At 38.6% G+C, this 25,450-nt stretch overlaps 1 protein-coding gene across 2 annotated transcripts in view; it reads left to right on the top strand.

The window, feature by feature from the left end:
• NETO1 (neuropilin and tolloid like 1) overlaps positions 1 to 19,841 on the top strand; it is a 99,451-nt gene extending 79,610 nt beyond the window's left edge. The window contains exons 8-11 of one of the 2 annotated variants that reach the window (XR_014566204.1): positions 9,356 to 9,469; positions 13,447 to 14,005; positions 16,138 to 16,226; positions 19,252 to 19,841. Coding sequence is in view for 1 of the 2 variants with exons in the window: in XM_083746956.1 (XP_083603082.1) it covers positions 9,356 to 9,469; positions 13,447 to 14,005; positions 16,152 to 16,212 (734 nt within the window). In the remaining variant the exon portion in view is untranslated. The remainder of the gene's footprint in view (positions 1 to 9,355; positions 9,470 to 13,446; positions 14,006 to 16,137; positions 16,227 to 19,251) is intronic. The other variant, XM_083746956.1, reaches the window with a different exon arrangement.
• Positions 19,842 to 25,450: the final 5,609 nt, after the last annotated feature.

The following is a 25,450-nucleotide window of genomic DNA, read 5'->3' as shown; positions in this document are numbered from 1 at the left end:
TCCCATGCAATTTGATGTTAGTATTTTGAATCAATATTTATCCAACTGAGGGTTCTCTGAATGAGAAGTGGTAGTCCCAAGGTGCAAATACCAGCAAACTGACTAGCATGAAGCGTACCTGTGTTTAAATAAATGCATAATCATTTGACATGAAATCTTCTCTGGCATTTTGTATGTGACTGAGAGCAAGTCTCTGAAGATACCTGTTTTAGAGCATCATATTCACTAAATTTGGACTGGATATTTATTTATTTATTTTGAATCTGATGCATCCTGTTGCACAGGAATTGTGTTTCTTCCTGTTCTTGTATGATGCAGATTGAAAAGTAATTTAAGCTGCTATTCATAAATCAAGCTGGCTTCAGAAATAATACTCTGTATTACTCTGACGCCATTGTTGTATGTTTATTTCTGTTTTTGAAGCAATCCTGAATATCCAGAATCTGATTCATTTAAATCAAAGGCATCATATTCTGTTACCTTAGAAACAACCCTGATGGCATCGGGGGATTCAGTACTTATGAAAAACTGAAGCGTAAGCACACGGTCACCAGTTCATGCTTGGGATGTAAGTGAGAATATTTTTACAGGGCTTTCAATTTCAAAAAAAGAGCACAGGAATCTTCTTGTTTTCTGCTCTTGAGAGATCCTCTAAGGGATTGCTCCCAGCTCAACTGTATGTTTTGAAACAAATAACATTTTATTTATATAAATACTTGTCTCCATGTATTATGTATTATTTTGCTGGTTACTAGTCCAGTAGGCACATGCTCTTTTCAGGGCATATGACCATCTTAGCAAAAGTTTACAAGTCACTTGCATTTTGGAGCCATATTGTTACCTGCTTGACTGTGCTTTGTGATAAACACACAGCATTCAGTTTCCTCGGACCACAGCGAAATCTGTATGTGTATTTTGGCAGATCTGGTCTGAAGGACTTAATGACACCATTAGTTATTTCTGTGTCAGTTGTACTGAATATTAATTGCAAATGATGTGTGCAAGAAAATAAAGCAGATGACTGATATACCACCAGGGAAGCATGCTGTATTAATGAGAGCAAAAGTGTGGGAATTTCTGCTTCCGTAGGCACATACCATTCTTCAGGGGACTTCAGGGGAGAAAGAGAGAGAGAAAGTTTGGACCGTTCAGAGAAACAGTAGTGGCAGATGGCATTTCACTGTTCTATCAATTGTCTTCATTAACTGTTGCAGTTTGATAGAGCTCAAATAGACGCAGAGGGAGCAGGATGGCAGGGGAAGGCTGTCTTAGCTGCTATTTCAAAACACATTTAACACTCTTTATTTTAGTAACACCCCAAAACTGTAGTTACATCTGGAGAAATAAGCCCCAGGTACTCTTTAACGCTCAGTGCAACATTTGTTATTCAAATGGCCTGAAGAACTGTTTACCAAAAGTTGAATCGGGACTCAAAAATACTCACTGAAGTGTTGCTAGCAGCATGGTTTGTTTGTGGGTGGGATGCCATGCGGGGAGAAGGGATAAAAACGCTCCAGTCACAGTAGCTCCCTTAGGAGTATGACTGGTGCTGATATTGTTATCATTTTGACACCAAGTTAAAATGTGTTTTCCTGTGCATTCAAAGGGCTTTTAAGTTGGTGATAGTTTAGCTCATGGTGCTGCTTTAACTGCCTTTATTTTTCTTTGATTATTTGTTTAATAGTTGGTCATCATATGACGCTTATCTGATGCTCTGAACTCCACTCTGATGTCTGTATAAACGTAGGGTTGGCTATAAATATTTAAAGAAAAAAAGAAAAGGGGGGGACTTAAAATCTAAGGTAAAAAGAAAGATAAAAAGGTAAAGGACCCCTGGATGGCTAAGTCCAGTCAAAGGCAACTATGGGGTGAGATGCCCATCTTGCTTCAGGCCAAGGGAGCCGGCATTTGTCCACAGACAGCTTTCCGGGTCATGTCGCCAGCATGACTAAACTGTTGCTGGCGCAGGGAGGACTGTGCCAGAGTGCATGGAAACACCATTTACCTTCCTGCCACAGTGGTACCTATTTATCAACTTTCACTGGCATGCTTTTGAACTGCTAGGTTGACAGAAGCTGGGACAGAGCAATGGGAACTCACCCTGCCGCGTGAATTCGAACCACCGACCTTCTGATAGGCAAGCCCAAGAGGCTCAGTGGTTTAGACCACAGTGCCACCCACATCCCTGATTGAAACCTATGAGAAGTAAAGAGAAGAGGAATGAGGTGACATGCCTCTTTAAATTATGACACTTTGAAATTGTTCTCAAAAATATTATAGTTGTTTCCACACACCCCCACTTTCTTCTTCCCTTTGTCTGTTTTTCAGTCTGAATAATGACAGACATGCTACATCCACAGCTCCCCCAAAGAGCTTAACTTCTGAGCACAAATACCTACACTTAAATCTAAAGGAAAATTATTACATTGGTGGCATGGGGATCAGAGGAAATCCCTTTATTAGCACCACAGAACAGACATCCATTCTATTACCTTTGACAGCTGGTTAGCAGTAGTCAGTCTCTTGATACCTATCATTCGAACAGTATTTGACCTTCTTGCCACTTAGAAGAATTGCCTTAAGCTCACTCTTATCTAGAAACCTAATTTCTTCAGCCATATATATATATATATAAAGTCTGGCGTAACTCTTAAGTTCTCACAGTTTTGCTATCACTAAGAAAATCCAAAGCATGCTGAACTTAGAACATGGTTAGCTTCTGTGTCCTTTGTTTCCAGTGTACTATTCATTTTGGAAGAAGCAACTTCATAAACAGAGGATGCCGTTAATTCTTGTTCTTGATGTTAAAGGAAAGACAAAATAATGATGATCTTTTTTAAGCTGAGCACATGAAAATGGGATAATTACCAGGAACAAAGAATGTTTCAGAGCCTCTTCAGGTATACTTTATTTGCATCCTTCTATAATATCATAGGAAGAGGAAATTGTTAATCTCTTCCATGGAGAAAGATGCCCTAGCTTCCACTTCACACAGAAGTGTGGAAGAAAATGCGTAGCACAACTCATGTCCACATCATCTGCATAATGTGAAATCCCAAGAAGGAATTTCATCAAGTTCCTACTATGAACTATTGAGGGTTCTTGTTTTATATGGCTCTAGAACTCTTTTATACCCCTTTTATTCTCCAGCAGCATGAGTTCTTCAGTTGTGATCATATTGTGGAAAGGGTCATCCAGAGCATTCATTGCTAAAGCAGCAACTCCATGAGTACAATTAACACTAATTTATTCTAAGAATACCATCTCAAGGACATCACCATTTTCACACACAAACTATTTGTGAGAAAGAGAGAAAGGAAATTTGAAGTCCATTCAAATTATAAGGTCACATTTGAGGTCATTTAGTCCAACCAATTGCTGATGCAGGAAATCTACCACTGCTGTATCCCTGATAGGTGGCTATGTGCTTAAAAGCCTCTAACAAAACCACCACCTTCTGTGGCAGTCTGATTTACTGCCAATCTGTCTTGGTCCAGCAGTTTGGGAGGAAGTTCTTTGTTTGCTCATGTATTTGGTGTGTTGTCAGAAATAAAGCCCTGCAAATATTTGAAGACTATTACATACTCATAGGGCTGAAACCATAAATAGAAAGAGAGGGAAACTCCAGTGGACTTGAGCAGTGGACTTTCCTGGCTTCTCTGTCCACTTCATTTTCCTGCATTGTCAAAAAACATTCCCAAGGGTCAAGGGAACTGCTGGAAAAATGAGTGGTGGGGCATGGGGAGCTGCACTGGAGCAGAGAAATTGGAGTAGAAGTGCTGTTCTGATCTTGCAAGATGTATCTTGCTTGATCCAATTTTGGATCAAATACAGCAATGTATTTTATGCATGCTAATTGAAAAATATTTGTTAATGAATTATTCTAGTGAGGAGGACATACGTTAGAAACTCAGAAATTAGTATTTGGACACACTTTCTCTGTATAGTGCCCCTCCCATATATTTTGGACTACAGCTTCCATGGGCCTCAGCCAACTGGGGCACCAGTTTGGGGAAAGTTGCAGTAGGGCATGCTCTTCAAAGAGTGACTTTGTGCAGATATAATGCTGATTTTGATTAGGCTTCGATATAACTTCTGAAAACAGAATTACAGTTCATTGTTTGCTGTATTGTACTATATGAATTGAATAGGTTCCAGGAAACACCTTTATTAAATTGGAATTTCACTGCATTAACTTACATTTTATAACATTATTCCATTCTATGAAAAGATTTATTCTGCACAGGGAACAAAATTGAAATTCAAAAGCACCTAGATAAATTAGAAGGCTGGGCAGAAAATGAAATAATAATTCAAGGAAGACAAGTATAAATGACTACATACCAGGAAGGAAATGTATAAAAGTATAAGCCCTAGCACCCCTATAAGGATGACCTAAATCTGAACCTCCCATTACTCCATTTGATACTATTGATGATTGTTATTCTCTCCAAGTCAGATTATAAGAAGAAACCAGAATCTTTGTTAAAGAATGTGGCGTAGATAACAATCAAGGGAGAATAAAAGATACAGGTATTCATGTTATGGAGGAGAAATGAGACATCTCTTCACCTGTAGCTGCTCTTTATTTCCATAAATAGTCAACCACCTACAGAGGTGGATTTAGGAGAGTGCAACTGGTTTGGTTGCACTTGGTGCAAAGCCTTGGGGATGCCACAGGGGGTGCTGCAACGATATACAATGGAAGGTGAGAGACATGGGGCGGTACCCATATATATATCTAATATCAGCAAAAACAATGTTTTGTTGTATTGTGTTGAACAACTGTGATCTAGAACAATTTGAAGATCATGTTTTGAGAAGCTCACACTCTCATTCTGAACAGATAAGCTGGAAGTAAATCCTATTGAACCCAACAGAATTTACTCTTACTCTTACGCAACCTACATAAGATTGGAAATAATTAGCTGCAAGACACAAAACCAGTATTATTATGAAGGTAATAAAAATAAAAATCAAATGTGAGATTTATTGGCTATTTTGGTAGCCTTCTGAAACAGTGACCAATAGAGGCTGCTTTGAAATTGGTGTTAATGAGAATGCATTAACTTTAATGCTGGCTCTTCCGAATGTGTATCATGAAGGAACCAAAATGCAATATGTTAGTCTAATGTACTGAGCATTCCAAGAATACATATATCAACCCAGTATAATCTATTTCCCTACCCCTTCTGTATTGTTATTATATACATAATAATGTTTATGAGGTAACACTTAGCATATGAATATTATACCAGTTCAAACAAGATGCTGTTTGTAACTCATTAAATGTGCATTAAACTGACTTTTGTCCCTGATTCATGTGCATTCACACGTAACACTAAACTCATGGCTTAGGTGTTGTGCCACAGTGAGCCCAGTGGACCAGGGGAGTAGCAAAGTGAGCATAAGTTCATTTTCTAGCTCCAGTAAACTATAGATAAGCTTACTGTAATGTCTGAACAACACCATTGTGGCAAAGATAGACTAGTGGGCACAAAAATGTTAGTTAGACTGCCACTGTAGCATCGTGTCAACAAGGGGATAGCTATGATTGAAGAGGTCTTTGATTTTAACTTCAGAATCAAATATATTAAAAGGGTGGTCAATGTTAATTTGTCAGTTAGTATCCATTTTACCTCCTTTTATTGGTTCATAAATATAGTCTGATAAGACAGTGAGATTTCACCCAAATGGTAGTGATTGTGTTGAGGGAACTGGCTGGTGTAAATAAAAGGCCAGTTTCAGTACTGGTTAGAAAGGGTAGCAGCTTTGGAGCTGATGTTTATTAGTGTGGAACACTGAAGGACTTAGGCAGAAGCCTCAAGAGAATCAGGAGAAAGAGTAGAGGATGATAGCTGAAGGGAAGCTGAAGATCCAACATAGGCTCTGATAAAACTGGGGCAAAGAGCTGAACGACATGTGTCAAGTACTCTGTACAGCTGGTTCTTGGGAACCTGAGGCAATAGTTGTTGCTGGACCAGTTTGAAAATCATGGCTGCACCTTGAGAGAAGCCTGAAGGACTTCCGAGTGAAGTTGAATAATGCATGCAAAGTCCTCCTAGTTTTGTGACTTGTATGTTTCCTGGGGAAGGAGAGTGATAGGGTGATTAGCAAGGACTTGGTTAGGGGGTGAAATTGTAATTGTGCATAAAGGTAAAGGTACCCCTGCCCGTACGGGCCAGTCTTGACAGACTCTGGGGTTGTGCGCCCATCTCACTTAAGAGGCCAGGGGCCAGCGCTGTCCGGAGACACTTCCGGGTCATGTGGCCAGCGTGACATCGCTGCTCTGGCGAGCCAGAGCCGCACACGGAAACGCCGTTTACCTTCCCGCTGGTAAGCAGTCCCTATTTATCTACTTGCACCCGGAGGTGCTTTCGAACTGCTAGGTTGGCAGGCGCTGGGACTGAGCAGCGGGAGCGCACCCCGCCGCAGGGATTCGAACCGCCGACCTTTCGATCGGCAAGTCCTAGGTGCTGAGGCTTTAACCCACAGCGCCACCTGCGTCCCGTAATTGTGCATAGTTACCTTCTAACAGGGACAGTAACACTATTATGCAGTGCTGTTGTTCAGAGTAATAGTAACTGAGTGAAAATATAAGGCTTTTGAATTGTATACTGTGGAGAAAAAATGAGGAGGGAAATATAAAAATTGAAAGGTAAATGTTTTATTTTTTAAAGTGGAAGTTAGCAGTAATAAAAATTGTGTGTGTGTGTGTGTGTGTGTGTGTGTGTGTGTGTGTGTGTGTGAAACTGATCTCAACAATGTATTTGTGACTGATGGGGGAAAACACAAATAGGTCATCAAGGTGGCTAAGCAGTGGTTAACAGGATCCAGACTTGGAGCACCACTCATATTTTTAATCACTGTCCATAGGGAGAGATTTAAAAAGAAACAGCTGTGGGCAAAGGCTGCTGTTTTTCTTTCAACGGGATGATCAGATTAATTCGTATCCTAAGGGCTAAATTACAATTTTGGATCCTCTAGAGTAAGTTTGCCACCTTGTGTCTGATGTTTGCAACAGAACATAATAAGAACTACTGTACTGGATTAAACTGCAATAATGTCTAATCTACTCTTTTCTCTCTAGTAGTGTTGAGCAAGAAGCCCCTGGGAAACTCACAAACCATCATCTGTGGTTTGTAGCCAACATCTGCTAATCAAAGCTATCCCGCCTCTGAACATAACCCTCTAATTCCCATTTGCTTGCCTTTATCACCTAATTGAAAAGTTTCCACTCTTTAGCTTTTATTTAGAAAAAAAGTTCATTCTCTATAATAATTCTCTTTACTCTCTTTGAATTGAGATGAGCAACAACTGTGATACAATATTAGAAATGTAGTTGTGTGGTATATAATGATACCTAAATTCCTTTCCTAATAACTTCTAGTGCTGAATCAAAATTCAGGAATTGGGGATGCCTTTTCAGCATCCTTCCCATTATTTATTTCCATTTAGTTTGTTTATTACAATTACATTGTAATAACGGAGGTTCTCTAGCCAGCTCACAAAGCAAATAAGCAAACCACATTAAAGTACAGAATTGAACAATGTAAACTATGGCAAATTTATTTTATAAGTAGATAAAACAAAATTGAAGCTACTTATGCACAGGAACTGCATGATCATGCCATAATTTTTTGCAGAGGCTTTCTCTGTCCAATAAAAAAAAAAAATGATTTGCCTGAACTATACATTATCTACAATCACATGGTTAATTTAATTAACATTGAGGAATAGTGCAAAATGTGAGCGATTTCACAAAACATGAAAGCATGATACTGTTTATGGTCCCAATATCTTTGTTGTACATCATCACAAGTAAATTTAGTCCCAATAGCAAACAGGTGAAAGTAGGGGTTTGGTCTTAGTTGAGAATGGAAAAACTTTTTAAAAATTATTTCAGTTTCTCATTTTTCCAATCTTAAATTCAGTTCTCCACTTTTCTGCAGGAATTTGTGGTGGTGATGATGATGATGAATTTTAAAAACTTCATTAATTTTCTGCATTGTAGTGTGCATTTCTTCTAATAAACCCTTTCGGATGCAGTTTTGACTAGTGTGCACATATTTGCAAACAATTTCTCTTAATATAATGCATTTCCCCCCTATTCCTGCCATGAATATATTAATCTTATGCACATTTCCCACCAATATAGGAATTTTTGTAAACATTGGTTGGTTGGATAACTGCATCCCAAATTTTGGATAAAAGCATTCAATTACATTAAAAAAAAAAAGATTGTAATTATTTGTCCTTGTGCTGCCTGTGGAAATGATAGCCAGTATCACTGTACAATCTAACTCAGTGAAGAGAAAAATGGATTGTCATTCTGAAGGTATAACCTTAACTTAGATCTGGGAACTTTCTATTGCTGAACAATCTCCGCTGGGTTGTAAAATTCTCATTGGGGACATTGGATTTCCCTGTGAAGACTGAAATGAAGTATATGGCCTCCAGTAACACTTTCATCTTGGGGCTTTAGTAATATTAGCAACTTGATTCTACCAGTTTGTGAGCCTTAGGCAACTATGCTTTGCCTTCTGCTCAGGGACTGTGAAAATCTTTGTTCCTGCAATATCAGAAGGGCAAACATTTATTGTAGCTGTACTTATTATAAAATATATGTGCTTGAACATGCCACTAAAGGACTCCTTATGATGAGCTATTCAACTCTGTTAGTTCATTGACCCCAATTTTCTCCTACAAGCATTGCATCCTACTGAGGTCAGTGGCGAAACTTACTGCTTTGAATTCCAGAAAAGCCTTATTATTACCCCTTCTCTCCTATACACACATATTCATAATGCCAGCTGGCCATTATAAGAACTACAGTTGAAGAAGTGGTGAACCTTTGCAATTCATTTTGGCGTTTAATGTGAGTTGTTAGGGCCATGAATTATATATTATGAAATGAATTTTGTGCTGAGAAATTCTGAAGCCTGTATAAATGATACAAAGTAAGTAAATCTGCATTACTTGTTTTTTCATATTTTCTGTTTCTGCTAATCATGGTAAAGAGTTTTTTATGTAGATGTTTTGCTTATGCTGGTCTATGACCGTAATAAAGGACTTGACTTGTAAAGAGTTACAGAGGACAGAGTGAAGCCACTATATTTGAACTCTCTCTCTATTTGGGATCCTTTATGTTCTGTGGGATTACACTAGAACTGTCTACACACTTTCAAGCCTCTATTTACAATTACATGGGCTAAACACCTTTTAAAAAGAGTTGGAAAATCCAGGTTCTGCTTTACGGTGTATTGGATGATATGACATCTTCATTGGTATTGAATGGGAGGCTGGAAATACTCTATGAGTCCTACTGATGTGTCTTTTTCTTCCTTTTTTTTAGCCCCCTGTGAAGCCAACACATTCTTTTGCCATAGTAACATGTGTATTAATAATACATTGGTCTGCAATGGACTCCAGAACTGTGTGTATCCATGGGATGAAAACCACTGCAAAGGTAATGCATATGTATAGGGACATGGAATTAGAAAGATGCTACTTTATGCTCATTAGTGCCATGTTTTCTTTGCTATCAAGTGGAAGTTGTCTGGGATGAATGTATGCCACTATTAAATGGGTCCTGTCAATCAAACTCATGATAGTGATGGGATGCAGGTAAACAGCTGATATATAAAGATTGTATAGCTATATAGAACAAAGCCAGAAAACAGGGATTTGATAAATGAAGAGCAACGGGGAAGCTTTAACACAGTAGTGACAGGGAAAGATGCACAATTATATGCTTCATGCATCTTCTTTCCATTCTGTCTGTCTGAGTTCATGTATTTCAGATACACATTTCCTATCATGGGCTGGACCTAGACACATCAAAAAAGTGTTTCAGAAAAGCGTGTTGTGAACATCAAAGTGGGAAATCACGCTGGAGAAAGATGGGACTTCACAGTACCATCTGGTGTCACAGTGTAATAACACATATAAAATGTTTTTTCTTCCTAATGTAGCTGAGTCCATGGTATCTGTCCCTTTCAACACGTAGAACCGCTCCACACAATTCACACGTGACATGGACTAAACAGACTTGTCGCATAAATTGCCTTCTCCTTTTGAAAAGTGTGCTGATGATGTTACCAAACCTTCATGAAATGGTTCTAAGACCCTGAAACTAATCTGTAGCCGCAGCAATAGCAGCAGCAGCCTACTGTGTCATGGAGATACATTTTCAAATATCATGCTGATCACAAGTAAAGGTGCCTGCCAGCAAGTCAGCAGCTATCAATATTTGCTCTAAAAATGCATTTCATTTCAGAGCCGTGTCTCTAGGGATATCAAGCTGAATTAAAAGTTGAAACATATTCACAGCATGCCATGAAATGCTGTGTAAATGAATGCCTTGTTGTTGAAAAGTGGCAAACATCACCAGCTTATTTCTTCTTTAATTAGGAAGTATAGTACAGAGGTGGGGAGGTTAACTACCCCATTAGGGAATGTATGAATTCTGTATACTGTTTTTATTTCCCCTTCAGATATATTCGCTCTGTAACTGGTAGCTCTTAGGACTGGGTTTAGGAGGAATTAGCAGTCAGGTGTGATTAGGAACTCATTGTGAGCAGGTCACAGATATGAAGCCTATGTCTTTTCAGATGTAGTGCCACATGCATAGTTGCTGGACTCAGGAACATGATATTTTGGCAGGACCAGTGGGCATGGCCCTCCCATGGAGTGCCCTCCCATCAGTTGTCAAAGGAATAAACAACTATCTAACATCTGAAGGCAGCCCTGTTTAGGGAAGTTTTTAACGAATGATGTTTTAATGTATTTTTAATCTTTTGTTGGAAGCCACCCAGAGTGGCTGAGGAAACCATCTCCAAGCATTTATCCATCTCCAAGCATTTAGTCTGTACATGGAGATAAATGTCTGCGTGAACCTTATGTGCTGGCCTGATATTTTCACTGAGTGTGAGAAGGGATGTAAAGGACAGATCAAACAGGGAATCACATACCTGGCTGTTAAAATGGCTTCCTTCAATGAAAAGGGTTTCATGGCATACTGTTCTTACTGTCTGCTAAGCCAAAGTGTATGTAGGTAAGCTTTTCAGTCCTGTCTTCATAGTCCCTTTGCACGGTTCAGGATACCTTACAACAATTTAAAATCACAATAAGATATAAAAGTGCATAGTCAAATAAGTAAAAAAATGCAACAGAGGCAGGGACCACAGATAAAGACACCAATGCCTATGTTCAAATTATCACAGAGCTCCTCCTGATAAACCTTTCAGTTTCCGTTGTTTAAAGACCATTCAGGAATACTTCACAATTTTTCTAAAGAGCTAGCTGTAAACCTACTCTGCACCCTATCTCCTTAACTTTCCCTAAGGAAGTAATTTAATTTCCACATACTTTTCTACTTGTTTCTGTGTTTTGTTTTCTAATATGCTAAGCACATTAAGGGACTTGATTTATCTCTGTTCACAGAACTTAGGGTTGCATTGACTCATTTTCCTTAGGCATTCTAGTAATAAATAAATTATAGTAAGGGCCAAATATTGATTTTTTTCCTTCCTGCAGGGAGAAGAAAGCATCCTGCCACTTTAAGCATTGCTACTTATTTTAAATTGAAAACATTTTTAATGGTATATGATATCACTCTGAATGAATAGAAATCCTTCACCATTTTAGTTTGCTGTGCAAAGAACTGATCTTAAACATAGCATTCAACCTTCTGGGCAAAAATATATATTCCTTTGCTGGGATTTTTTTTTTTTAAATATAGAGCTGTTCATGGGATGTGACTTATAATTTACACTATTATATTTTTCACATTTGATTTAAATCCAGTCATTGATTAAGATTGGTCAATACATGACACTGATTCAGGGAAGAAATTTTGCTATCAATTGGAAACTGTAGCTTAGGGAGCACAAGAAGATGGCATAAAGCAAGCTGGCACAAGTTGAGCCAATGTAAAGTTGGACCAGATCCAAACCCTGTTCTGGAGCAAGGATGTTGACAGCAGAGCCAGCCCAAGCTAGAAGGAAAGCAAGCCTTTAAAATATACAGTAGTTTGACTTGCACTACCTTTTCAGCCAGGTCACGTGACTGAGCTGAACTGAGTTAGGCTCCTGCTCAAGTCCTCCCTATATGGTCCTGTCCCCCACCTCCAAAAAATGCCCTTTTAAGGAGGACTTAGTTATAGTCTCTGGGTTAAACCTCTCACATAGAGCTATGAGGTAGACTGGAAAGTTCACTGCTTTTTCCTCTTGGACTGCACTCCCCATATCTTCACACCAGTGGTTCCTCCTCCCATTGAGAGGCACCTGCAACGGTAGTTTCGACAGAAATGTGTCAATGAGTCATTCAGTCTAGTAGACTTCTCAGTTTTGTGGGCAAAACCTCTGTTTTTCTTATAATAAAACTTGGCAGTATTTGGAAGACAGTTCAGCATATAGTGATAATCACATAGCCAGTGGAGCAGAGCAAGTGCAATTTATGCTACCAGAATGAACAGGCTGAGACAAGAAGCCTGTGAAGATTATCCTTTGGGTCTAGAGCAGTGATGCTATGAAGATCTCTATTTATGAAGCTTGGAATGTATGATATAACAAAAAGGTATGCAACGGCTCATAGTAAAAGACCCCCCCCTTTACCTGAAATCTTATTTGTAATAATTCTTGCTTTTCCACCTGAGACAGGTGAGTGTTAACTAATACCAGTGATTTTATATATATCAATGTTAGTAGCTGAGATGGTTTTCAAGGATAAGGAAGCATTCCTATTTAAATTATCGTAAGCTGCTGCTAGTTTGCATACTGAAGGTTGTCATCATGCATCCAAGAATATTGCTAATAAGCAACTCATGCTAGACAGCAAAGTTACAGCTATAACCAGATTATATTGTCAAACTTGGGGTGCTTCCAGACAGGGGCTTAATAGTGTAAATAGATCACTGACATGGCTTTTTTTTAACTTCTTAGATTCTCAATGGAAAGGGTAAATCTGGATTAAATTGGGAGGATACTTGCTGAAATTTTGATGACAGCATCATTTGGATGCTGCAAGAAATTTCCATGCTTGGAAAACACCAAATCCACCTACACTCTCCCAAAAACACTTGTCTGGAAGCACCCTTAGTTATTTTTGTTAGTCCTTTGAACATTTTGGTAGAGAAAAGCAGGGCAGAAATACTTGAGATAGAAAAATCGAAAGGTTCTTTCCTGTACCTGCACGGTTTCATGTGAATCCCACTATAGAGGTAGATCAATTTTCCAACTGCATGAAGGAATTTGGCACTATGAATCACCTCACCATCAAGATAAAGGATTGCCTATTCAACTTTCTGTTCCAGTTAGCCATACTTATATTAGCTTACAAAGAATCATGGTGATAATTGCCAAAAAGCATTGTGGCAACTATTTGTTTATTTACAAAGAATATTAATTCTTTCTTTCTTTCTTTTTATGTTTCCCCATCAAACAGAAAAAAGAAAAGCCAACATACTGGACCAGCTTACCAATACCAGTGGGACAATAATTGGGGTGACCTCTTGTATTGTGGTCCTCCTTATCATTATCTCTGTTATAGTACAGATCAAGCAGCCTCGTAAAAAATATGTCCAGAGGAAAGCAGACTTTGATCAAACAGTATTCCAGGAGGTGTTTGAGCCTCCTCACTATGAGTTATGCACTCTTAGAGGGACAGGAGCTTCAGCGGACCTTGCAGACGTTGCAGATGACTTTGAAAATTATCATAAACTGCGGAGATCATCTTCAAAATGCATTCATGACCACCACTGTGGATCACAGTTATCTAGCACTAAGGGCAGCCGTAGTAACCTCAGCACAAGAGATACGCCTATCTTGACAGAAATTCAACCCCAGCCTGTAAAGCCTCTCATACAGCCCATGAACAGAAGAAATATCCTCGTAATGAAGCATAGCTACTCACAAGATGCTGCAGATGCGTGCGAGATAGATGAAATCGAAGAGGTACCAACCACGAGTCACAGGCTATCCAGACATGATAAAGCTGTCCAGCGGTCAGTATCAATAGATTTTTGATGAAGACTATTGTATGAGGACTGGGTTCAAGCCTAACTCTTCCCTCTTTATTTCTCTAATTTATATCGGTTCTTTACTTTCTTTTACTTTCTAAGATCCATTCACATAGCTTGTGATGAGCTTATCCATAGCAATTGCTCTAAAAGGAGTGCTGGGAGTTATCATGCAAACACTGCATGGAAACAGCAAAGGCAGAGAAACTGCTTGCCAAGAATCCAAAGCTGTCCTGGCAAACGTTTATATCCTCAGACACTGACTAGCAGTTGTCACTCTGATCCATGACAGTTTTGCATGGGAACCCCTTCGCAGCCATAGTTGAGAACCAGATCAAAACATGCTGTGTGAATGTGCTTCTTGGACTCTTTCTCACTCTGCTTGTTTTCACTTCCGGGCCAAATTAGATGTGAAACAGGAAACCCACGTGAAGGATTGCCTATGCAGCTGCAGCTTTGGGATCACACCTAGTGCTGCTGTTCTGCTAGCACATGAGGCTTCTGCTATGAAACTTTTCTCTCCTGTCTGCTACACCCTCAAAATCTCCTCTGAATGGATTGGGGACACGCCAAAGCAGGTTTTGAGGGTCCACGGGGAGAGGAAAGGATGGGGAAGTCCCATTGTACTCAGCACTGGATTCAACCCTTAGCTTTTATTTTGTTTTGTTTTCCTAATCAGCAGCCCCACACTTCTGGTTTGACAACCAGGGAAGTGGCAATCCAGGAAAGGAAGTTTACTCCTTTTCTTCCTTCATCTTTTCCTGATGACCTTTCCCTCCTATCCTAAAGCAGCTATGAGCTCTGTGATGACAGGAATGGGGGGCATTTGTATCCATCTCTCCACATCCAGATCTAATAGCTGCCATTTGAGTGGGGGGGAAGGGAGGAAAGGGTTAAGCCTTCTCCTAATTAAGGATCTCTCAGGTCACACAGTTTGGCCATCTGTTTCTGCCCCTTCTTTCAGCTCATGATAAATAACTCAATCTCCATACTGATGTCAATATTTTTTCGTGTTTTAATTTTATTTAAATACAAAACTATAAGAAAATGCAGGTACTTGGACCATACCAAAGACTTTTTCTTTGCTAAAATTAGTTGGGATTTCTTTTGAAAAATCAGTATGCACATGATTACTTTTGTTTATTTCTTATTGCATTTGTATCCTATCTTTTCTTCAAGGAGCTCAAGGTGGTGTACAAAAGTCTCTCCCCCCCCCCCTATTTTATCCTCACAATAATCCTGTGGGGTAGGTTAGGATGAAAGTTAGTGACTAGTACAAGGTCACCCAGTCAGTTTCATGGCTGTGTGGGAATTTGAACCCTAGTCTCTCAGTTCCTAGTATAACACTAACCACTACAGTTTTTCAGTTATATTCAAGAAAACCTGAATTGGATAGTTTGATGAGGAGAAACTCCTTTTCCATGAAACATGGTTTTCTATGTAATAAATGACAATATTTCAAAGTATTACAGTATGATTTCTGTAGCTGACCATAGTACCACTGCTTGTCATATTTATTTGGCATTTAGACCACAGGATAATTTTTATCGCTTCAGCTTGATATTCTTTTAGATTTGCTTATGGAAAAAAATGTAGTGGAGAAGAGTTTTCTGATTCAAGTCTGGCATGATTTCTGTTTTAATGACTAGCACGGAGATTCTTTTACTGTGTATTGCACCTTGAATGCTTGTAAATAAGAATGATTAAAAATTTGCAAGTAAATGCAAAAAGAAAAATACTTATGTTACAACTTATTTGGAAACAGCCAGAACTTTAAAAAATAGATTTGTGTTTCATATGCATGCTTTATTTCTCTGTTTTTAATGTTCTGTTCATGTGTCCCACAATGTTTCATTTTGTACGTCTAGGCCATGGGGTATCCGAAAACCTCAAAGCATCTTGTCAACTTCAGCCCTGCCAACTTGAAATGGGATGAGTTGATGGGGCACTTTGAGGGTTGACCTTGTTTATGAGAGCATTACTTTTGTCAATCTGCATGCCAGTTTTAAGTGTCTTGGATCAATTTGATCAGGGTTTGTAAAGTATTCTTCATTTAAGAATGTATATGCATATATTTCTTTTTTTCTATGCAAACATTATTATGTTGAATGAAATAGCCATAACATTCCAGGTTCTGCCTCATTGGGTCTCTAAACAAACATGAATCTGAGTACAACACAACTAGGGTGTAAAAGGCAAACTGAAGGTAAGTGAACAAATATATAGTTCCCAATTCATCATCTCTTGCATTCCATTTGTTTTCTTTGAAAATGTCTAGTAGTTGTATATCATTTGCTGTGTGTTTGTGTGCCTGTGTGTGTGTGCCTGTGTGTGGGGTTGATGTTTTTTCCTTCATTTTCTTTTGCTTTGCTTGAAAATGGTGCTAAGCTTTCGGCATACAAAGAATTTAAAATTATAGGCAGGAAGCTGCTATAACTTAAACAATGAATACAATAAATTAAATTGGTACCCTCAGTTGCATTAGACCATCCTTGCTAAGTATAATCTGCATCTCAAGCTTGAATTCTAAACAAGTGTTTGGCATGAACATCCCCCTTTATTTAAGAAAATGATTGTGTAAAGTGTTTCAATAGGTAATAACTTCTAGCCTGATCCACGCTGTGGGAGTTCTAAATTTAGGGAGCTCTGAATTTAGATCTATCAGTATATTTACCATAGTTGTACCCAATGCTTCCTGAGGAATGTATGAGGAATTTTATCCTCATAGCAGCCCCATAAGGAAATAAGACCAGTGATGTCCTACTCAGGACTGGCGAGCAAATCTCATGAACTGAGTGTGGATTTAAACCAGAGTATTTCCATTTCAAGCTCAGTGCTCTATGCATTTCACCACACTGGCTGTCTGGCCATGACAGAGCATATATTTGCAATGTTGTTGCAGTGAGATCTACAGCTGGCTAATACCCTGAATTGTCTCTTCCCTGCATTACTGTTTTGGATGTGCTATATGCATGGCCCCCAGCTATTGGGAATATGTAGAAAGCAGCAAAATTTTCACTTGATCTCCAGTCTAAACAACAATTTTCTACCTTGAATAACCAACCAAAAAGGAACTGCCAGGGGATAAATTTGTAACTCCCAGCTGGGGATCATGCACAGTGCTTTGTCCCTGCTGTGAGAGCAGCACTGGTACCAGGTCACACTCTGCTGCCAACAGCTGTGAATCAGGCTGTTTGTTTGATGCCACTTAAATGCTTAGTTAAATTAAGATATGAAGACATCTGCTATCTCACTGTATTGTCATTTAGAATTTATGATGTTGGAAAAGGGCTTGGTTAACAGCTTGTAAGAATTTGATCTACTTGTTCCTTTTATATTGATGTGCATTTTCATTTTGCTAGCACTAATTACAGTTTTCTGGAGGGTTTGGACACATGATTTTATTTTTTTATTTTCCCCTTAATATCTCTACAGTCAGCATCTAGCTGACAGTTTTCTATACAAAACTATTACTGCCACAACCTAAGGCTTCATATTATTCTGTTGTAGGTGTGGACTGACACAAAAACAACAACTTTTATGCTAGGGAAAACTCCCCATGTTTATTCCTGTTGAGCACACTGACCTTTCCTCTTATTGAAAGGAAACATAATGTTGGTGCATGGGGAAGAAAAATAGGCAAAAAAGGATAATTCCTAGATGCCAGGATTCAAGTTTGGGCAAGTATTCCTTGGTGAGAGAACCCCAGCAGAGGTTTAAAAATCACAAAACATACAGCAAAGTGAAGAATGGAATTATAGGCTATTAGACCTTTAAAATATGCCCTTTAAAGTGAGTTCCAAAGTTTCCCTCTTCCCTAGCATTGAATACGACCATGTTTGGTAAGTTAAAAATGGTTTACTTACAAACTCTCCAAAGTTCAGATTCATATTCTTTTCCATACAACATTCAGAAAAAAGTTGCACAGACGGTAACACTTGGCTTAGTTATAGAGTGGTGAAAGTTCCTAAATTATTGGTATAGGAACTCAAGAGTGGCTCATGAAAGCCACGCAGTGTGAACTGGAGCCACCAGCTCAAACCTCTTTACACCCTGAGTTCTCAGGTAGACTGGGGGTTGAATAATAGGCTTGATTACCCATTTCCTCCCAAGGTAAGGGAAGTGGATATAGCTGAGTCTGGCAGGACAGTTTATGATATTAACCCCTTCATATATTAATTAGACTTAAGCATGTTGATTATATGAGGCTGGTTATCCCACACATAAGAGCACCAAATAGTCACTATAAGTATCTCAGCTTCAGTTTGGGTGGTTTTTTTCAGATGGATATAGTGAAACACATAGTGAAACACATAGAAACTAAACTATTAGTAAGATATAGAAGCTTTTGATTTTTCAGGAGAGGGGAGAAGTCATAAGTCATTCTTTGTTTTATACATACAAACATTTCAACTACAAAAATTACTTAGCCAGTATTTTCAGGCCTCGAGTGAATGTGGTGGTGGTGGAGAGACAGAATTCTCACTTTGAGTCAACTATTTTTATTCACACCAAAAAATTTCAAATATTTCTTCTTACCTTCTTATAGATAGTTCTATTTTACAGCTAATTTTCTATTCAGGAATTTGGCTCAGATGGAATAGTCTGAGATCTATTTTGACTTAAAATTGAAGAACTTTTGCACTGCCCTACCAGCCAATCGAGTTGCTGATCACAATCACTTACCTGTGCTTTGGATTTTGGAGGTCAGACTACTGTTGTACTACTGCGATCACACTTTTTCCAATTACTGGCATACCAAAACAACACCCTAAATGACTTTGTGTCCTGGTGCCACATTTCAGCAACATTTCCCTTTTGTCTATTTAAAAGCAGGTCATACAATCAGGCCACCTGCAGTCTTGTGGACAATGAAGTCAATAAAACACTAATATGCCTAGCTGTCTTCAAGGTTCTAGTCATTCATCTTAATTATGAGCACATTTATTTGGCAATATAGAGCAGTTTACAAACAGCCCAAGTGTGGATATTCTATATTTGCAGTGAGCCTCTGCTGTGTATGTTCTCACCGCCACCACCACAAATACTTGAAATATGCAGACATTTGTATGAAAGGGGCTTACATGAGTACAAATTTGTTTTTTAGAAAAAGAAAGGGAATTAAAGGCACCAAAATAATGTCATTCATTGTGTACTTGTATATTATATGTCCTGTGAAAGACAATTATTCACATTGAACTTGTTATATGAACATTGTTTTCATTATGTAGACTGCTTGGGAATAGTGCGATCCTGGGTGCTTTTGAATATACTACAGTGAATTGTGAAAATGTCGACCCTGGAACTGCAAGCTAGAGATGTTCTGGACTCTGACCAGCTATTCCAATTTCATGAAAAAAAACACCACACATCAGTCAGTAATGAGTAAAATTAATGGATGGCAATAAGACTCTTATTACTATCATTGCTATCATTTATTCTTATTATTGTCATCATCCGTTTTCTTTCTTTCTTTATATTTATTTCGTTCTGTTTTGTTACAAAGAAAAGATAACCCAGTTTCAGGAATAAAATGATTAAATCAGGTACTATTTATCCATTCACAATCACTTCAGTAGATATATTTGTTGGATATATAAATCTAACAATATGACTGAACTCAACAACAAGGAACTGATTTGCATGAATGTTGCTGAATATTTGAGTTGGCAAACAATAACAAAAATCCCTTTGATGAGATACATTGTAAAAAGCATGCATCCATACTTACTGCTGTTCCTATCCATTTCTTTGTGTCATATGCTTGCTAATTGTAACTTTTTATATAAAGATACATAAAACAATGTATAATAATTTCTTACACTGAGTTTTGTAGTACTCTTTTCTTTTACTGAAACAAATAAGCTTTCAGCAACGTATTCAAAATGGCTTTATATTACAAACACTAGTGAGCTTTCCAATTGAATATACCTCATGCTTCTCCTTTCAAATAGCTGATTGGTGATATGTCAGCTGTGTACAGGGCTATGTGCACACTGACCAGACTAGGAATTAGGTGTGATTCCTCCTCAAACTAGACTGCTTCATTGTGTACATTAGACTCCCAAATGAACTGGGGCAACGGCATGTAGAGCTGAAATGATATTTGCCATCTCGCTAATGAAAAAAAATTAATCCAATTTTTGAACACGTAATTTTAACTCAGAATTTGATACTGGAGCAATTAAGTTTAGATTTGTTGGTAACTCTTGGTGGTTTGATTTTGACAGGCTTCAGACAGGAACTCTGATAAGCTATAATGTTCTACATACTACTGCATGATAATTACAAAATGCTGTCAGGCACTAAATGTAGTCCATTGCTAAATATCATTTATTTATTTATTGTTAAGTAACATCTACCAAAATATTGAAAGCAAATATCATTGGGTGCTATATGCAGATATCATATATTTGTGGAATATTCTGCAAATATGTGGTATCCAAATAATATATGGGAAATTCAAGAGCAGAGTTTTAAGAAAATATTTTGGTGGTGGGTGGGCATATTTGTTTAACTCTCTAACTGCATTTTAGTAGTCATTATTAATGTCTGCCTTTATAAACAAAGCAGTTGAGTAAATGGTGATTATTATAATGGACTCAAAGAGCAGGACACTTTTTCACTTTTAATGTATTATTGCTGGGGGTTTTTGGGAGAAGCTGGCTAAGGCTTAAATTTGATCAAATAGCTCTCCTCGTCAGCTCACCAATGGAAAATGAAAAAGGTAAGATTAAGTTTCTAGAAAATTTCCATCTTTTTATTTAGCCCTGCTCTTTGTGTTTTAACAGCAGCTTGACACATTATTATTATTATTATTATTATTATTATTATTATTATTATTATCCACTCTTCACCCTATTATTCCAGGGTGGGCTACAACATCAAAAACATTTTTTTTAAAAAATTACAGAGAAACTGGTTCTGGCAGGGAAGATGAAAGTGATAGTAAAAGCATTGCTTGCTTTCATTTCTGCATGTCCTGCTGCTGTTAAAGGGAGTCAAGAGTGGAGCCCAAAGTGCGTCAAATCTCTACGCACCAAGTTTTATAAAGCCTAAGTCAGGCATCCCCAACATGCGGCCCTCCAGATGTTTTCCCCTATAATTCCCATGATCCCTAGCTAACAGGACCAGTGGTCAGGGATGGTGGGAATTGTAGTCCAAAACATCTGGAGGTCTGAAGGTTGGGGATGCCTGACCTAAGTCTTCCATTACGGTTTGATGCTATTTAAGTTTGTGTATCTCTGACGTGGGGAAACTGTGGCCCTCCAGACATTGTTAGACTCCAACACCCATAAACAACCAGTCAACATGGGCAATAGCTGGGGAAGATAGCACTTGGAATTCATCAGCAACCAGAGGATTTAGATGCCATTGCGCTATAAAAACCCTATTGCTGCCTACCTCTCTTTCCTATCCTTTCTTTCCACAGCACAAGTTGTGGTGGCAAGGGGCTGAGATAAATATAAGAAATCCTCGACAGAGGTTATATATTGGACGTTATGGGCAGTAGCGTTGCCTTTGCTGCAACTACATTAACATATTGAACACAATAAGCTTTGTAATCTCCATTTTAATTTCACAGAGTGTCTCTTTAGGAAATATTTGAATTAGTGTAATGCAGGAAGTCAAGGTACAACACTAATGTCCACTTCACACCTTCTAATATGACATGAGCCTTGCACATCTTTAATATTTAAGCTTTACAGCTTCACTAGATACAATTTCTGGTTCTTGCAACTTCATGACACAGGATGAAAGATTGCTATGAAGGACAGGCCACGAACCTTGAATTTTATTTGGTGAGCCCAAGCTATCACTCTAATAATAGCAAGAACCTGACCCATATGATCAGAACTTGCAAAACAAATGTTAACATCTCAAACAGCCCTGAGGAACATGACAAGCATTGAAGACACACTAGTAAGGATGCTTCTTAAAAAGGAACCAAATTATCTTCTAATTGATTAGAGACAGAGAAAGTATTTCCAACGTTCTCTTGGACTGCAGGATAAGACAGCAGCATAGCCTAATGAAGACCATGAATCAAAGAAGATATGTCAACCCAAAAGAAGATAGCAAATTGTGGTAAGTTGTTTAATTCATTCTCATGCCTGTTTGCACGCAGTCTTATAAAATGTTACAACTGATGTTTGAAACATATAGCACATGTTCATGAGCCTACAAAATCTTCAGCTAAATATTGTTGGAGATATCCTGAATCATATACAGCAATCTAGCTTGTCTCTGAAAGGCAAGGAATGGGACAAATTTCAGTATTCCAGAAGTTTGTATTGGGGTATTTAAGACTATCACAGATTCAAAATATATATAAAAAATAAAAAATTATCCAGTAGCACCTTAGAGACCAACTAAATTTGTTCTTGGTATAAGCTTTCGTGTGCATGCACACTTCTTCACATACACTGAAACAGAAGTCACCAGACCCTTATATATAGTGGGAGGCTGGGATGGGGTTTTTCTCAGGAGGGTGGTAAGAGATGGGTGAGACTACCCTCCTGAGAAAAACCCCATCCCACCCTCCCACTATATATAAAGGTCTGGTGACTTCTGTTTCAGTGTATCTGAAGAAGTGTGCATGCACATGAAAGTTTATACCAAGAACAAACTTAGTTGGTCTCTAAGGTGCTACTGGACAATTTTTTATTTTTATATATATATTGACTGCGACAGACCAACATAGCTGCCTACTTGAATCTAGAACCATGGAAGGCAACAGATTCAAAAGTTATATATATATGAATGAGGTGATTTTTTTTTGTTTATTTGTTTCACTGTGGAATCATATTTACTAAATGTAAGACAAAATCAAAGGGCTGTATCTAAAGCTACCCAGTAGGGTTTCACCTGAGCACCAGGACTTCTGTTTCCTCTCCTCCCCACCCCCCTGCCCTGCCCACTGCAAATCTGCTAAAGAGGGTGCCTCGGATTTGAAGATTTGAAGTCAGGTTTGTTGAGCATTCCCAGAGCAGATTTCAAACTGAAACTTGAAAGTTTCAAGCATGCAGTTGGATAAGATACACGACTGAAAACATTTCAAAGTTATAAGGTTTAAAATGCCAGCTCTGTTTTACCATTCAATGACATTTTGAAATATTTCCTCCATCTGTGTGTAACATTGCTGAATTACTTGGCAAGTGTCAAATAAATGTGAGTTTCACAGACATTTTTAAAGTCCCCTAAAAATAACTAACCTTCTGTTGTCCCCATTTTCCAGGAGATTTATGAATGTGGCAGCATGATTTGTTAGAAATACTTTAAAATCTTCTGCAAATGTGATAACACGTAACTGTTCCAACAAATGTAGTGTGTTACAAAGTTTTTTAGACTACAAATTGTATATTAAACAGCAACGCGCACACACACACACACACACACACACACAGAGAGAGAGAGAGAGAGATATCACAGCCCAAGGATACCTGGATTTCTTATGGATTTGCATTACTCCAAAACGCAATGAACCCTCATCAGATCTTCAAAACGCCTATGTGTGCCAGGACTTCTGGCAAGAAGCTTTCTACTAACTGGAGAGGTTTTGGAATAGAGGCAGCTTTCATCTGTTTCCAGGTATTTCATGCTACACATAGCAAAGTGTGTTTCATCTGCCATGATGAAGGAAAATGACTTAAAAGGATTCTCTGGTCCATTTGCTGAAACTATCAGCCCTGTTTTATACAGACAGAAAATACATTCAGTTACCATGACTCAATGCTCAGAAAGCATCTATTATACAAACACATGATAAAAAGAAAAGTCAGCATTAATTTTCCTTTGTTCTTAATTTCTTTTTATTCAACTGTCTGCAAATTATAGAACAGTTGACAAGCATATCCCACTGCCAGCATCGTATCTACTCCAAACAAGCATTCAAACAGTGACATTTCCAAAGCTTTGAGGCTCCTGGTTATTTGAATAAATGTACTTTTAACTTTTCTTTAATACAGTCCAGAGAGAGAGAGAGGCTTGTTCATCACCTATTTTAATGCCGGTCTAGACTGCTCATCAGTTCTTCCTGTACAGTCCAGTGCAAACAGCTTCAAGAGAAGAGGGAAAGATACTGGAGTATGGAAATAAACTATGTTTCATCCAGATGGAGACATATTGCAGTAGAAAAGATAGTCAGTCTAAGACCCTGGTTACTTCTAAATGACTTGTTTATTGAGCATTAATCCTGATTTATTTTTTGCACAAAGTTTATGAGGAAGCTACACAATGTCCTTTGTTGAACACCCATTCTTATTTGTTTGGAACAAACAATGGAACGGACTCCCTCAGGAGGTTATGGACTCCTTCCTTGCAGGTTTTTAAGCAGAGGTTGGATGGTCATCTGTCTTGGATGCTTTAACTGAAATTCCTGCATTGCAGGGGGCCGGACTACATGACGCTTGGGGTCCCTTTCAACTGTATGAGTCTATGATTCTATGTCTGTGAAGAGGTTGTATATGTTGCATCAATCAATTATTATTCTACATTTGCCAGTGCATTTCTTGTCTGAATTTGCTGGTATATAATTGAATGTTGCCCTCTTGTCAGTGTGTTTGCAAACACAACACCACACAGCTTTGCCCCTCCCACTCTCCAACCCACTAAGAAGTCTGTTGTTACTGGCAGCTGTGGTTTTTGCCATTTTCGTTTCCGCTTTCCAGAATTCTAATTTTCCCAGAAGTGCTACTGCATGCTGTCCCTAGGTAAAGGTAAAGGGACCCCTGACCATTAGGTCCAGTTGTGATCGACTCTGGGGTTGCGGCGCTCATCTCGCTTTATTGGCCGAGGGAGCTGGTGTACAGCTTCTGGGTCATGTGGCCAGCATGACTAAGCTGCTTCTGGCGAACCAGAGCAGTGCACGGAAACACTGTTTCCCTTCCCTCTGGAGCAGTACCTATTTATCTACTTGCACTTTGATGTGCTTTCAAACTGCTAGGTTGGCAGGAGCAGGGACCGAGCAACAGGAGCTTACCCCGTCACGGGGATTCGAATCGCCAACCTTCTGATCGGCAAGTCCTAGGCTCTGTGGTTTAACCCACAGCACCACCCGTGTCCCTATGTTGTCCCTAACTTCTTGCTTTAAAAACTGAAGGTGTACACAAAGTTATTTCCTGGTTTCTTTCTTCCCAATTCTGTGAAATAATCGAATATCCTTATTTTTAAAAACCCAAAATGTACAGGCATCACTCTAATCCGTAAGTGCATTTTTTTTCTATCCGTGCTGAGTCAACCTGGTGAGCTGACCTTTACAAAATCATCACACTTTTAAACAGGGCTATTTTTTGTGATACACACTAAAAACAATTTTAACATATTGAGTTACAACTCAGGCAATTATGCACACCAGCGCCCAACAACAGCACTTTAAGGAAGAGATTTAGCATACTCATTAACATGCAGTAATGCACTTAAGAGTGCTTT

This window comes from Podarcis gaigeae, assembly GCF_964106915.1.
Source record: "Podarcis gaigeae genome assembly, chromosome: 7".
NCBI lineage: Eukaryota > Metazoa > Chordata > Lepidosauria > Squamata > Lacertidae > Podarcis > Podarcis gaigeae.
Note: the sequence above shows the minus strand (reverse complement) of the source record. Positions and strands in the feature narration are given on the sequence as shown.